General features: G+C 36.9%; 1 protein-coding gene across 2 annotated transcripts in view; it reads right to left on the reverse strand.

Moving 5' to 3' along the window:
- Nucleotides 1-16,496, reverse strand: part of LOC120771875 (diuretic hormone receptor) — an 81,142-nt gene that overhangs the window by 19,905 nt on the left and 44,741 nt on the right. For both annotated transcript variants that reach the window (XM_040100129.1, XM_040100128.1), the window contains exon 3: nt 3,357-4,277. In XM_040100129.1, the coding sequence (XP_039956063.1) occupies nt 3,357-3,572 (216 nt within the window). In that variant the 5' untranslated portion in view covers nt 3,573-4,277. The remainder of the gene's footprint in view (nt 1-3,356; nt 4,278-16,496) is intronic.

The following is a 16,496-nucleotide window of genomic DNA, read 5'->3' on the forward strand; positions in this document are numbered from 1 at the left end:
TCATTAAAATTATATTATAATATATCAGAACAACACACATTATTTGATAAAATCGGTATGGACCAGTCAAACAATCAGTTCTGTGAACAGAGTGGCCAGAATTTTTTTCAGATTTATCTTAGACTATTTTCTGACAAGAGACTAGCTTCAAATGGCGAGTTTATTACTAAAAAAACAGTTCGGTAATAGAAAGTATGAATATCAAATGACGATTTTACTTAAAAAAAAAACGATTATTTTTTTCGTGTATTTTTTCGAAAAAAAAAAATTTAAAAAAAAAATGGTCCCCAAAAGTCAATTTCTACAAAAGTTATGGCTATTTGAAAATAAAAAAGCCATTTTTTTGAAAAATTCATAACTTTTTTGAAGTTGGATAAAAATTTTGAAAAAATTCTCAAAAATGTTTTTCAAAGGGTAGAAAAGGATGGATAAGTTTCAGCAAAATCTAAAGGGGTCGGGTTCGATTTGGTATGGAATACCCCATATATTATACTAAAAATCACTGCATCGCTTAGTCCACCAAGTGAGTTGTGTAATAATTTTTATTAGTTTTTGTTTAAAAAATCTTTAATATTCGTATAGGCACTCCAGTGGCTTTCAAGTATTAATGCACCCTATGCATGTATGTATGTATGCATTCATAAATATAAATGCCTATGTGTGCTTACATGTGCAATAATGTTTGCTGTAAATGCTATACTGCATCGCTATAAACAACACAACCAGGGAATTGGACTAATTAATTTGTGACCCGTGGCGTATACTTTATTGCGTTAGCTTGTGGTAGCAATTTGCTGACTTGCAGTGCCGAGAGTGCTTAATACACTTGCGGAAAATGCATGAACACACATACATGTAAGCATACATAGTATGCACCACATATGTATATATACATATATATGTATATATGTAGAAATTGCATATTGCAGACAATTTGTTATCTCATGGTATATTCGCCAAGTAGAGTTCACGGGCCGCTTATAAAACTACAAAACTAACTAACCGAAACTGTAGATTTCGTATGCAGTGTTTTTAATTGAATAAAATTTTAAAATTTCATTAGAAAAATATTGAAATTAATTGGAAGTCGGGAAGAAAATTGATATTGGAAGTGTGCAAGAAATAATTATAGTAATTATTTTTTTCAAGCTGGCCGAAATTTTTGACATAATATATGTAAAATAAATAACGATTTTTAAGATCACCCTACTAAATTGGTTAGGGGGGTGCTTTGGCGTTCCGAAGGAGTTGGGTTGTTATAGTTACGCCATTAGGAAGATCATGGCATATAAAACAGCCTGATTCAACTTTTGGGATATCATCAGCTACAATATTTATCTAATAGTAAACACTTTTGAAATTTGGCAAGGATTCAACCAAACAAGGAGCCCTTAATATTTTGCTACTACCGAGGGCGTTAGCTTTACGTCTTTTGTTCATTTTATTACTAATTATTTATTATCTATTATTCAGTGACATATTCGCAAAAAACATCTGCTCCAATCTCTTCCCTAAAATCTGAAAAATTTTCCAAAGCGAGCTAAAATATGGATAACATTTTCCTTAGTGTTCACGTTTATGTGTTGCGAGGTGTTACATATATGCCTTATTAGACCCAGCTGAATATATCACATGTAGGAACAAGTTAGCCTCTTTTTTTGCTGACTTTCAATAAGAAGAAATACTACTTTCTTTTAGTTTTGGTGAAATCTGGATATTACAAAATTTTTAAAAATTTCAATTTCAGTTGTGTTTCTGAATTCTCTAAAAGGAATTAAAGCTGTATACCTAAAGTTTCTGAAAAGATAGTAAATGCCTTGTACCAACTTCAACTCGGTCAATAAGAAGAGGAAATTAAGCCGTAAAATGACTCGTCATTGAGCATACTAAATTTTACTTAAACTTTGCCAAAAAAGAGTTTTGTTTGTTTTATTAAAAATTTAAATACAATAGGTAACAATCTAACTTTCCTGCTCAAAAGAGTCAAACGAAGGGTCAATCGGGTCCGACAAGACATCGCAGCCGCTTGGAAGTTGCACCACGACAACGTCCCGGCGCACACCGCCTTTCTTGTGAACAGCTACCTAACCAAGGCTGGCATCCCAACGCTTCCGCAGCCGCCCTACAGTCTAGATGTGGCCTTCCCGGACTTTTTTTGTTTCCTTGCCTGAAAACATTGCCCGAAAAGGCCGATAAAAGGCAAGCATTTTGAGACGACAGCGGGGATCCAAGCAGCATGCACCCCGACTCTCAAGGCTATTCGGAGAATGTCTGCCGTGACGCTTTCAATGCTTGGAAATCGCGCTGGCAGCGATGCATCGATACATAAGTTTTTAAAGATTTGTAAAGATTGGTTCAATACATTTTTTTTAAATTGACGCAGTGCTTTTACTTTCCGGCCAAACCATGTACGTAATAAAAAGGTTTTCGAATTTCCGGCTGACTTTATTATCATATCGTAACCTAAAATGCAAAACTACGTAAAGTCATTTTCACAAGTTTTCAGGCGAAGGAAAAACGATGTAATAGAAGCCACTCATATTGCAACAAAATTTGAGTTTTGGTTACAAAATGGTTATATATTTGTTATAAAATGGTTACATATTGGTTATAAAATGGTTATATACTGGTTATAAAATGGTTACATATTGGTTATAAAATGGTTACATATTGGTTATATACTGGTTATATCTGACAGCGGCAGCTGAAAATTTTATGCTACATATACGTAACATGATGTAGTGAATCTTAAGCAATTAAGAAACTCAATTTTGATTTTATTGATGATACGTTGTTTTGCATTTTAGGTGACGATATATAGTATATCGCCAAATGTGCTAATTTAATATCAAGTTTTAACATCTATTTATAAATATAAAATTTTCGTTTACACCCGAATTTAGCTCTTTCTTACTTGTTTTGATTATTTCACAGTTTCGCTGACCGCTTTTATCTGTAATAGTAGGCTGAAACATTATAGTGGATGAGGGATTTGAAAAATTGTTCATGCAAATTGACCGAATTGTGTTTCAATTTAATATTTTGCGCGCCGATCAGTTAATAAATACCGCTAAAAATAATAATTACCGAAATTTTCCCACTTCGAATAAAATTGTGGAATTTTCCGCGAACTCAGCAACACAATTCATATTCAGCAAAAGTAGAGCTATGAACAACGCGTGTTTGCAAATAACTCCACATTCGTGTTATTAAAACGCGACGCCCACTTCATGCGCCGGCACACCGACGCTCACGCCGCAACGCGCCGGGAATAGCACTATAAATTTCGGGCTTAACTATGAACTTATAACTATTTTTGTATGTATGTATGTGTATAAACGTGAAATGTTACTCACCGCGTTGCGCCTGCCGCTCTGCTCGCAAAGCGCCTTCAATGTTTGGTTTATGGAAATTTCGTTCATTGCAGTCGCATTAAGGACATCTTTGTTCATGCGCAGCATTTCCGTTGAGAAATTGGCAATAATATTTTCGATATCGAGCGCCTCGGCCGCCGCTGCCGCTGCCGAATCATCCAAATTCTCGAACAATGCACGCAGATCTGCGTTGGACATTTTCGGCCTTGGCAAACCCGTCTGTGTTTGCCGCTATCTATGGGGAGGTGTGTATATAATTTGAGGTGTGATATACAGTTATTCGTTGGTTCGTGGTGTGCGTGTGTGCAGCACACCTGGCTTGGCTTACTGGCCACAAGAGCTGTTGGTGTCGCAGCTGTGTCGCCGCTTTTATTTTGTTGTTGTTGTTATGAACTTTAGTCCGTTGGCAATTAATTGCTATTATTAAGTTGATTGTTGTTTGTTGGTGACTTTGTTGCAATTTACTTATGTTAGTTGTTGTTGTTCTTGTTGTTATTGTGAGCGCTGTTGACTCAAGCGCTAACTTTATTGGCGACAATTCTGGAGCGTGGCAGCCATTTGACCGGCAAATTGTGCGTTTATAATTCGCATTGTTGTTGCTTTACTATTTGCATTCTCTCCTTGCTGCTCCTTCTTCTTTTTTTTGTCGTGCTTTTTGCTGGTGGTAAGGTGTGTTGTGTTAATTAGACTTTATGCGCGTATTTGTTTTTGTTTTGTTTTTATCTCGTAATATTCTAATGTAACGGTATCTCAGTATGTAAATATGTTTGTGTTGGCGACCAACCAGCCGCAACAGTTTGCTCACCAACGATATCACTCACGAAATTCGAATGAAAGTAAAATTAGCGAAAGGAAATTTTATTCGCAGCTGGCGTTGCGTTGCGTCTTATCTCTGGACAGTAACTGTAAATAAAGTAGAAGTGGCAAACAAAAAAAAAAATATAGAATTAGACAGAGTTTACAGGTCTTAAGCATATGAGTAAGCAAAAGTACAACACTCGGTAGCAACCACGAGGTTAATGCATTCATTTACGAACGAATACAGTCTGTCAGCTAAGTGTGGTTACAAAGAACCATAATTAAAGGAGATTTCGCACTAAGTCTAGTAGTTCTTGTAAATCATAGCCAACTCTACAATGATTTACGAAATTTTTATATGTTTGGAAAAGACCACACTCCTCAAGAAAATCGCAAGCTTTCAACCGACGGTTCTCTTTCTTATGTGGGGTGTATTACGAATCAAACCAATTAGTGGACATAGCTGGCAGGTTTATGGCCGTGAAAGCAGCTCTCAGATTCAGAAAAGCTAAGTACTTTGATGACTGGTGATTACCAGGGCGCCGAGCCTACTCCCGGCTGTCGTTTCTCAGCTCACATATCTTCAAGGGAGGGCTCTCAGACTCAATGAAGCTGGGTACTTTGATGAATACGAGCATGGAAGTCACCAGATCGCTGAGCATAGTCCCGTTTCTCTGTCCACATATCTTCGAGCGAATTATGGCAGTGAAGGACTGTCTGGAGGAGAGTCGCGATGAGTTTTCTTACTTATGTTGGTGGAGGTGGAGCCTAGTCCCGGCTGTCGATTCATTGTCCACATATATCTGCGTGGGAGTTATAGGAGTGAAGGACTTCTTAGGAGAAAGCGCTATAGAGTTTCGATGAACTATGTTACACTGAACATAGAGATCTACAAAGTTTTCAATAACTTTTTTGTAGTAAGGCTAGTTTTTTGCTTCGAACTGGCGACTTCAATCCATGGTCGAAAGTTTTGCGAACAGGAAAATACCGATCAGAACTAGGTCGAGAATACTCGGCGGAAAATTACAAAGAAAATTATGTCCAATATCAAAATATCGGAGCTAATAATGTTCTCCATGAATGTGGGATCGGAATTTGCACGATCAAGCATGTTCAAAGAGACCTATTTACGGTAATCTTTTTGAAAAAAAAAAACTGTCTTAATCAGAATGAGTCGAGCAAGAACGTGTTGCATAGCCAAAATATCTACAAAAATCATTTGAACGGACTCGCGAGAGATGCTGAGTTTTCTTGCCATCTCTGTACAACTTGTCTGACTATTTTCAAGCACCATATACTTCACTTTTTTAATATTTATATGAGCTGCAGAGGTCGAAGGTCGTCCAGAAAGAGACATTCGTTGTCTTGAGCTTTTGATAAAACTGAATCACCGTAAGAAATTCCCAACGATTCCGTATATAAAATTTGGTTAGAAGTACAAAATTTTAGTTAAACTCTTTGTTCGATATTTTATTTTATTTTAATTTTTTTTCCATTGTAAAAATCGCAACACACTACAGAAGTGTTCCGACTTAAGCAGCTGCTGTAAACAAACTGGTTGAAAGATAACCCTCATATTTGGCAGAGCAATTAAGCAATTGATTTAGCAACATACATTTTTTTCAAATATTTTTTAGCCGGATAATTCAGTTAAAATTTCCGAGCGTTTTTTTTTTTGTCACAATGTACATATAGTATTATATATATTATATATATGAATCGAGAACTTTCATATTGAAAAAAATCGCATTCTTATTTCTTGCCGAAAAAATTCACTTATAATTTTCATTCTTGCACACCTACTTTTGTGAACGACTGTATACAAAGAATTATTGTATATTATCTGCGAATCACACATGAATTTAAAAATTTTAAGTAGGCATGATTAGATAAACTGGGTTTATATAGCATGGACGCAAATAAAAATTACACACTTTCTAACGAAAAAGTAAGAAAAATAGTTATTTGAACTTTGATATCTTTATTTTGATAAACATCTTAAAAATCTGTGCACGATTACGAGGCCATGGAGATAAACGCTTGAATAAAATTAAAAGAAAATCTGGTGAAGCTACATGGTAAACCTATTTTTAGCTCGTTTGCTCAAAGTGAGGGATATGGATATAAAAATATTTATATTTTTTAACCAAAAATCAGCGTTTGAACTCATGTCGTTCTTATCGGAACACTCTCGTAAGTAATATTTTATCATAAATATGGTATACGTGCATGATTTTGCGAAAATGTGAGCCGCCTTAAGTGCTCCTAAATTAAAGCGAATTTTTCTGCGAATGCAAATGATAACTAAAGCACGACAAAATAATACGTAGAATAGACCTAACCTGCCTTCATTTTGGCACGTAACAGGCTGAAGTTCTTTAAATTCCCCATTGAACACATTAATGCCAAGCAAATTTGTGAAAATGGACATTGACATTTTGACAAAGAAAATCCCCTAATTAATTCGCAGTAAAATAAACAATGAAGTATTTATTTGATTGATGCGATTTGGGCGGGCCAAAAACATAATCACGTTTTGATTGTTCAAATAAAATGCACAAATAATCGACCATTCATAGATAGTGACGTTAATTGTTTAGCTTTAAAGCAAATTTCACAATTTTTGACCTTGACAGTGAAGTAACATGGTCTACTTATAAGACTATTTTCAATGGAACTGTCTCTATTATATCAAATTTTGATATCCAGGGAATACAAAACTCAGCGTTTCATATACCTAATGACTACAATGTTTCGTTTAAAATAAGTGCATCCAGATTATGAATTCGGAAAGCCTAGGTTGAAAGGTCGATCCTGTTACGAATTTCAACAATAATCTTGTTTGGCCACCTTAGAACGCTGTTCCGTTTTAAACTTCTATATTTTGATCATAAAAGTCTGCGAAAATCGACAAATCGCTTTGATCCTAACATTTGAATTTTGTTGAGCCTACCTCTCTTAGTTCGCTGCAAGTATGCCTGCCGAGTTGTTTCAAGCTCATTCCTGCAAAAGCTATATGAGTGAGGTGAAAGCGAGCGAATGTTTCCACTTAACCTTCTTTCAAACAATTTTGGGATGTTGTGTCCGATAATTGTTTAGTCTTACCGCAGGAATAGAGCTCCTATGATTGCAGCAAGATAAACCCTGCTAAGGGCAGGTAGATCAGTGGATCTCTTGCGTATTATTCTAGGTCAGAAGGACCTCACAGTGGCAATGGAACTGATGATTGACCAAGACCTACTAAGCTAGAACGAAATAGGACAAGGGAGGATGGTAGTCAGGCAGGAGTTGGGGGTTGACTAACGTTTGTTAAGTTTCATAGCCTAGAACGTAACATCACAACGGAGACCTAGCTCGTACCTAATTCGATGTATGTAAGTGGGACAACGGTGTCTCTATCGCGAGTTCATCGACTTTAGAGTTTCCGAGGATTCCGCTACGACCAAACATTCAAACAAATATGTTAATAAAGTAGCTTGATGCTATTCATGGCGAAGACAGACACTCTTTGACCAATTTGAGCGCGCAGGGAACGAGCTCAACGCTAGCATTGCTGCCCTGCTGTCGGCCTGAATGGAAAAATTCCTGAAAGTTGCTGCAGGTTGGAACAATACGTCTACGGCTACCCAGGAATAGAGTCTGCAATGCAGTGGTCCAAGTTTTTAAGGATGCAGTTGAAAGAGAAGACAATCTCAGAGTGCTCCTGTTTGGACTCTTTTATATTTAGTAAATACCCAGCTTCTCTGAGTTTTACAGCAACCTCCGTGTTCGGTTAAATCTTTTAGTTCGGTTAAAAAGTAATGGAAACCGATTTGAATTTATATTTTAGTACTTTTTTGGTATAATGAAAGCAGATAATATGAAATCAACCCCGAACAATATTCTTCTTCTTTAATGGCGTAGATACCGCTTACGTGGTTATAGCCGAGATTACAACAGCGCGCCAGTCGTTCTTCCTTTTGCTGTTTGGAACCAATTGAAGATTCCAGGTCCTTCTGCACCTCGTCTCTCCTACCTAGGGGAGGTCTTCCTCATGCTCTGCTTCTCCCGGCGGGCACTGCGTCGAATAATTTCAGAGCTGAAGTGTTGTCATCCTATCTGTTTGTCATCGTAGCCGCTGTCTCTTAATTCGCTGAAATATCTCGTACAGCTCATCGTTCTATCGACCGCGGTAATCGTCGTTATGAATTCGCAAAAGACGAAAACCGTTCTCTCTCGAACACTCCTAAGGCTGACTCATCAGATGATGTCATTGTCTATATTACACTATATAGCTGGACAGTAATGACGAGGGACCTGTAGAGTTTGGTCTTCGTTCATCGAAAAAGGGCTTTTCTTTCAATTGCATCAAAAGGGGAGTCTTTCATCCGAGGCTGTTATGTCCTTTTCACTGAGGACACGTTAAAAAAGCGTATTTAATTTTATTTTCAGTCATAACTAAATATTTCCCAAAAATTTTGCAAATTTTTAAAGCATTATATAACTTTTTTATGAAGCACCCTAATATACAGTCATATTTATTTACTGGCTAACAAACGAGCAAGTGTTTAATATAATGATAAAAACATATTTCTAAATTTCGCAGAACAATAAAAAATATTTTTTCATTCATAAGTTTTTTATTGTGCAAATATACTCGTTTATCGCCGTGTGTAGTTCGTGTTTTACTGCTCGCATGCGAGTTTATATTTTTGTTACGACTTGTTTTGTTGTCTTCGGAAGAATATTTATAAACAAGCGCGCATACATACGTACATACAGACGCACAATCTTATCAAAACAAAATCAGTTATAGTTTTCGTTACGTTTACCGTTATATACACACAACTATTGTTGCTTATTATTGTTATCAACAGGTAAGCTAACTGCTAACAACAAATTATGTGGGTTTTATGCTTTGTCTGTATGTATGTGTGGTCTATAATTAGACTGAAAAACCCAGAGCTTTTTATTCAATGCGTGCTGGAATTTGTAAATCACAGCAAATATAAATATACGTATATATGTATATATGTGTATATGTGTATACTTATAAGTACTATATATTTTTTAAGTTCTACATAAAATAAATTCCAACGCAAGTGACTTTGTTCTGAGAGATATGAAAATATATGGTATATACATATATAAGTATGCATATATAGTAGGATTACATACATAGATAATAGTTCATATGTACGAAAATTTAAGACACATCCACATAAATTGGTACATTTGCGGTTATCACAATGCGTATTAGTGGAATGTGCTGTCTGCGGTCTTTGATAGCGACCGATTTGTTAGAAAAGTATTGCTTAGTGAGGTGAAAGCAACATTTTAAACTCAAATATAAAGATAAGTACGTACGTATGTATATAAAATACCAACATTTACGTACAGATCCGAGTGGTGTTCAAAAAGTTAGGCGACTAATATGCATTCAAAAAAAAAATGTTAATTTATTGGGAACTGATCATCATACTTTTGTACGTAAAAAAAGCAAAAAAAAACATATTAGTCATTTTTATTGAGTGCATCAAAACATTTGAGCTGTTGACAGCGGCAATTTTTTTCACGAAATCGAAAAGATACTAACAATAAGCCCACTTCAACATGTCAACAAATGGTGAACCGTCGAGACACTGTTAGATAAGTTTCTGTTGAATAAGGGTTCCTTAGTCACCAGACTGTCCATAAACGGCTCGCAACGATTTTTACTGTTTCCAACACTGAAGGAACTCATGAAGGTATGTGCTAATAAAAGCTATGTACATCGCTGATGAAGCTGAAGGGTATACGAAAAAATAACTATCCGAATGCTTTAAGGATTATTGCAGGAAGTGTTGTAATATGATATCTGAAGGCGGTTACTTTGGAATAAATTAAATTTAGGATTCATCCTATAACCTATAGTTTTCTGGATGACATGATATGGCTTCCTTACCTTATTTAAATTTACAACTTATAGAAATTTACAATTTTTACATGACCAAAGAATAACAAATAAGCCTTCACTAATAAAAGAAGGCTCCTTACAAGCACTTTATTCCGATCGTTTAACTTGTATGACATCTATACGCGATCATGGTTCGACACCGGCGGTTCCGACAAATGAGCAAGTTGGGGAAACAAGGACGTGGGCAAAATTCTGTTCGTCATGCTGATCATTGATATATAGTATACTATATACTTTACCCCAGAGGTGATCTAGTGACAGATGCCTAGAGCATACTAAAATTATAGAAGGAACACTTCTCCAACGTGCTAAATGGCAGTGAAAGCAAATCACCAGGAGATGGTGAACTCGATTCTCTAATCGATGATCGTGGAGCAGACGTTCCATTGCCCGACCTTACAGAAGTTCAAATAGTAATTACTCGCCCGAAGCAAAACAAAGCGCAGGGGGCCGATGGATTGCCTGCCAAACTGTCAAATACGGCGGCGAAGAACTGATAATGAGCATGTATAAGCTTCTTTGTACAATATAGTCGAAAGCATTCCCAACGCTTGGAATTGCCCAATCCACAAAAAGGGAGACCCCACAATCTGCGCCAACTACCGTGGGATAAGCTTCCTCAACATCGCATATGAGGTATTATTGAGCCTAGTGTGTGAAAGCTCAAAGCCCACCGTCAACAACCTGATTGGACCTTATCAGTGTGGCTTTAGACCTGGACAATAAGTGACCACATGTTCACCATGCGCCAAATCTTGGAAAACACCCGTGAAAAGAGGATCAACACACACCACCTCTTCGTCGATTTCAAAGCTGCTTTTGACAGCAAAAGAGCTGCCGTTATGCCGCATGTCTGAATTTAGTATGTATCTCCGCAAAACTAGTACGGCTGTGTAAACTGTTGTTGAACAACACCAAAGCTCCGTCAAGATCGGGAATGACTTTTATAAGCTCTCCGACTTTTTCCCCTCGGTGTTACAAACTTCGTGGAAAGTTTAATACATCTTGTTCAGGGTATAAAATGCCAGCGAACTGATAAGCAACATCCATTATTAAGTTGAATAAAAATGATCGATTTATTATGATCAGTAGAAAAACTTGATTTGAAAAGTTATCTGTCAAAATCAGCTAAGCATCTCTCATTTTTACGTTTTGAGAAGGGTAGACATTGTTGCATTCTTCTCTGGTTGGAAGGTCACATTTTGAGAAAAGAACACGCAACTTTGACAGCCCGAGGCAGGGCTATATATTTGTCAGAATAAAAAACTATATAGTACTACTTTTTAAACACATATACCTTGAGTTCAATCCTAACTAACTTAACTAATATAACTAATAACTTTAGTATACGCGAACTGCCAATAACGACATCCTAAAATGGCTTTTAGACGAAAACCTCAAAAAAGAACATATTTCGGAACACTAAAGAGTTAGTTAGTTTATGTAGTTGACACTCTTAACATGTCAAACATATCAGAATATTGTTTTAGGATGATTGTTTTCGCCTATTTTAGTATACGACCTCAAATAGACCCGGGATCTGGTTTTCATAGGTTTTAAGTGCTCTAAACCGTCAATAGAATCCGCGCTGGAAAGAAATTTTGCTGCAATGTAGGGCCCATCATGGAAGTTTGGGTATATTTCTAAGCAAATGAGAAATAATATTATTGATTAACTCGTTTTTTGTGTACTTCAGGAAGCTCCTTAAAAGCCTACAGAATTATTGCCATATTAGCAGCTGCTTTCGCTTGTCTTTGATTTCTCGTGTCACATCTACGATTTTCGCTGGCTGCGATTGTGAGTGAGCAAGTTGTTGAAGAATCTTTAAAAAAATCACAAAATAATTTAAAGTTTTCTTAACTCCAACTGGATGCTGTATGTTTTTGAGAGAGAGGTCCTCAGCAACATTTATAGATAAATACACTAGATTTATGGATTTGAGTATTGCTCAAGATGGACCTTTATGCGATTTTTGACGACTATAGTATAAGTTGATAAGCCGTGGTATTTAGGAAAATGTAATACATATTACTTATTTTTCTATTTTGTTTATTTTTCTAGTTCATTTTATGAATATTTCAATGTCTTTTCACTTTATTCATTAGCGGTAAGCATCAACATTATCATTTTCTATCTTCCGAATCGTCTTCATCTGGTCCAATGCAGATTTTGTGCCGATATTATACGTTCATTCATACAAGTATATCTACTTATTTCAGGTCATAATTTTTTTTATAAAAGCCCAAGCGTGTCCAACTGAAAAAAGAAGAAAAAAAGCGTGCACTTTCGCTACACACCGTTTAGCGTGACAGCGTGACGTTGTGTCTATCACAACACCGAGTGGCTAAAAATAATCTTCATATGCGTATAAAAACATTTATATGTATGTGCTGGTAGTACTATCTGGGTACATAGAGCTAGTGCGCTCGCACATATGATTTATTTATGTTTAGGCACGCGCCCGCGCTCAACACTTTTTTCTGCATTCAAACTTAGCACTCGTGTGATTAGTCTGCGGCCGCTGGAGCGCCAACACTAAGCGCGCCTATTTGCTTAGCAACTAGCGAGCGGTTAGCACGTTGGACCATGTGCGTTAGTATGGGCGTACATGTGTGTAATTATTGTCGTGAGTTCGTCCGATGACAGCCATTTCACAAAATTTGCAAAGTGCTAATATGACTGCAGCACCACCACCACCACCCGCACACCAAGCAGCCAAGCATTACCAGTTGATAAGCATTTTTATCTCATCAGTCACCATTAAACCCCTTCCACTGTCACCAGCCACCACGCAACCTTCATCTAAACTATTATTTCTTCAATGTGGTCTCAAAGTAAGGTAGTGAAAAGACAAGACTCGTGCAACCGCAGCGACTAATAAGTGTCATGGTAGTAAGACAAAAACAAGTAGTGCAAAAACAAAAACCGAAAGTGTCAACTTTATTCTTTGCTGCGTCGCAGCAGAAGCTCGTGAGGAGTTGATGAGTGGGTGTCGCCGTAAAAGTGTCAAGTGTTGCGTTAAACTGAGTGTTCTTTTACGTAGCGCCTTCGTACCTCGCACACATATATACACATATAGTACATACATATATACCATACAAACATACAGTAGAAGTATGTCACTTACTGTTTGTTGTTGCTTTTTTATTCATAGAAAAACCAACTACGTAGCTGAATTCCACTCATTGCTCTCGCTTTTTGCCGGTTTTTTATCAAGAAATTATTATGCCATGACCTTAGTGCTCTTAGCAAGTGCTTCAGACATAGATATACCCATAAGTGGGGTAAATGCAGAGACGATAAAAGTCAATAGTTGCTCAAGGACTGTGGGAAGTTAGTGAGTCGTGTAGTCGATAAAAAAAATTGATGACTTTCTAATATTTTCCAATCAGCTGAGTAGATATCACGTGCTTATACAGGAAGTTTGCAGATGGCGAAGGATTTTAATATAATGTATGAAAAACCCGATTTTTAGAAAATAATATTATAATTTTGGTGTTTAGTGTCATTGTGGTCAGAAAAATATAGCCAATTAGTTTGATTATCAAAATTGTACAACATATAGTGCTCGATTTACTATATACAGACTGTATTGTGGAAAGCCGAAAATCAATATATGTGACCTGGTCTACGAAAAGGGAGCTAACGTGCGAAAACTAGTTTTCTGGGAAAAGCTGTTAAAAATAATCGTCAGTTTCTCGTTATTTCATTAATTGTTCTCCGTTTTTTGACACCTAAGCCCCCTTTCCGTAGACCAGGTCACATATTAAGTTTAATAAAAAGAAAAGAAATTAATTGGATCGATTTTACTGCGATTCATAAATGGAAATTCGGTCCATGCGGTTTGTTTCATATCCAGTCTCTGGGCAATTAAAGCGGTCAGGATAGACCGACTCGACGATTTGCGTTTGTTTACTAATATTTTCTACAGAACTTGCTTCCAGAGAGTGTTTCATCTTTGACACAAAAAATTATCGGATCGGATTCAATAAAACCAAAACATCGTGTGAATGGTTATTACAGTATCAGGAGCATAATTGCTATTAAAATATTTAGCTGTTTGGCTTGGATTTTCCCTTTTTAATAAAGCCACCTATTGGAAAAGTAATATATTTATTTTTATTAAACCTAATATTAAGTATTTTGGAGCTAGAAGAAAGAGAGCAAAAAAGGTATTGATTGCCTTGTACTGCTGCAGAGGAGCCTTTGATAAAAGGTGGGGTTTCTCACCGAAAGCAGCCCTCTGGCACTACGACACCGTAGTCAAGCTCCTTATGTTCCATGGGATCTATATGTGTTCGGGGGCTCTAGAGAAGATCACACTTGCAAAGAAACTCACGAGCGGCGCTCATCAGTATGTGATAGGCACTAAGGTCTACAACAACAATGACACTTAACGCCATCTTACACATATTGCCCGTAGAAATTGTCGGAAGGTGTGTGGCTGCGAAAGTTGTTGAGTTCCTAAAAGAAGAAGTGTCTGAGCACTCGGAGATCTTTACTCAATTTGACTTCATATCAGATTCCTTGAATCAGGAAGTCGCCAAATCGAACTCTAGCAGTAGATTTACTGCTCCGGAGTGCAGCTCCTTCACAGAAGTGACCATTCACTCAGACAGCAGAGCGGCGTTACTAGCGTTGAGCGAGATCATTAGCACTGCGTCAAGGCTTGTTGAGGAGTGCCTAACCTCGCTACCAATAGCATGAAGTGTCTTTGTGTTAAGACTGGTATGGGTGCCAGGCTACAGCGGAGTTGCAGGAAACTGTAAAGCTGTTGAGCTAGCAATAAAAGGTAGCCTAGGACCGCTATTGGTAGAAAGAGAGCGGGCCGATGCTCCTGTATTCTCTTGAGTTCTACTACTAGATACCTGGACTTAGCGGAAGCTTGGTCTGCGCTAAGCCGTTATCGGTACGTGTGCTGCCGCAAAAGCCTTTGACCCAATATCGATCTCAAGAGATCTACTGATCTCTCAGTAAAGTTAAGCTCTCCCTAGTTGTGAGGCTTTCAACAGACCATTGCCCTATTGGCATCCATGCAGAAGCTGCATGGAAGAAGATGAGGTGGAAAAAACTCAACACTTCCTTATTGGACAGTCAATCGCGTTTGGGAGGTCAAGACTTAAAAACTTGGGAGCGCATACTTTCAGACAGCCCATCCAATAACTACAACCATTGTATCTAGAATAAGGAGACTGGGCTAATTCATGGACCGATCTCAAGCATTTTCGACACTAAACTACAACATATCCAAAATAATACGCTCACTATTTGCTAAGGAATATGAAAATTGATATATATTGTATAAAGTTAACAGGAAAAGATCGAAAATTATTAAGTATTTGGTTGCGTGGTGAAGTACGGAACCATTTTAGTCTGTTATAAGTACCAGGGTACATTATTATAAAGAAAATATGACAATATCAAGTTGTTGATATATCTCTCGGATCGACTGATATTTTCGGTATAAACTCAACCGGAAGAGAGAAAGTCTTTATATTAGGAAGTATTGACCCGATTATTATTAGAAACAAATTCTCAAAGTATTTCTATAATTTATGTCATGGATTGTCAGCTATTTTGGATATAAAGTCAGATAGGAAAGTCAGGCCTCATATTCGTCAATGGATGCTCCATTAAGCTAAGGTATGATTTCTACGATTTTAAGTCAAGACTTGATGCAATTTAGCGATCTTCTTTATGTCTACTTTATTACAATATACTCAGTGCTGCTTACTTCAAGAGTATACGAATTTGATGGCAACAAATTGTTCTCATTTGGGAAGTCGGCGTTGCTGCATGGTGATTCAGTGTACAATATGTCACTCTTACAAGATTTAGTAATATACATAAAAGTACTCAATATTTTCCTTGCAAACTACACTAATAAACATATATGTCTGACCCTATAGACGCCCTTTATGTCACCCATTTAAAAATGTGCATATAAATTGGTATTAAAACCACTTCTATGCACATATAAATTTGCTTAGAGAAATAGTTGTAGATATACCTTTTGGAAAAAATCAGAAAATATTACATGCATATTTCAAAAACAATATTGTCCTTTACAGCTATACATATATGCATGTAAAATATATTGCATAAGGATAAGGAATATGTAAATATATGGCATACATCCATCCTGCTCGGCAATAGGTATTACAGTTACATCTAACGACGCTTCATAATAAAAAGTACTCGTGCTGCACAAGACGTCTGCAACAAGGTAATGTGTCCAGGAGGAAAAGCTGCAGCAGAGACATTAAAGCAACAAGAAGCTGACATGATAGAGAAAGTGGCAACAGTTATGCACTCTGAAAATTAATTTAAATATTTTTTGCCTTTATGTCTTTATTAAGTCATTCAGCCGAGTTTAAAGTATAAATTGA

The sequence above is a fragment of the Bactrocera tryoni genome, chromosome 3 (genome assembly GCF_016617805.1).
Source record: "Bactrocera tryoni isolate S06 chromosome 3, CSIRO_BtryS06_freeze2, whole genome shotgun sequence".
Taxonomy (NCBI): domain Eukaryota; kingdom Metazoa; phylum Arthropoda; class Insecta; order Diptera; family Tephritidae; genus Bactrocera; species Bactrocera tryoni.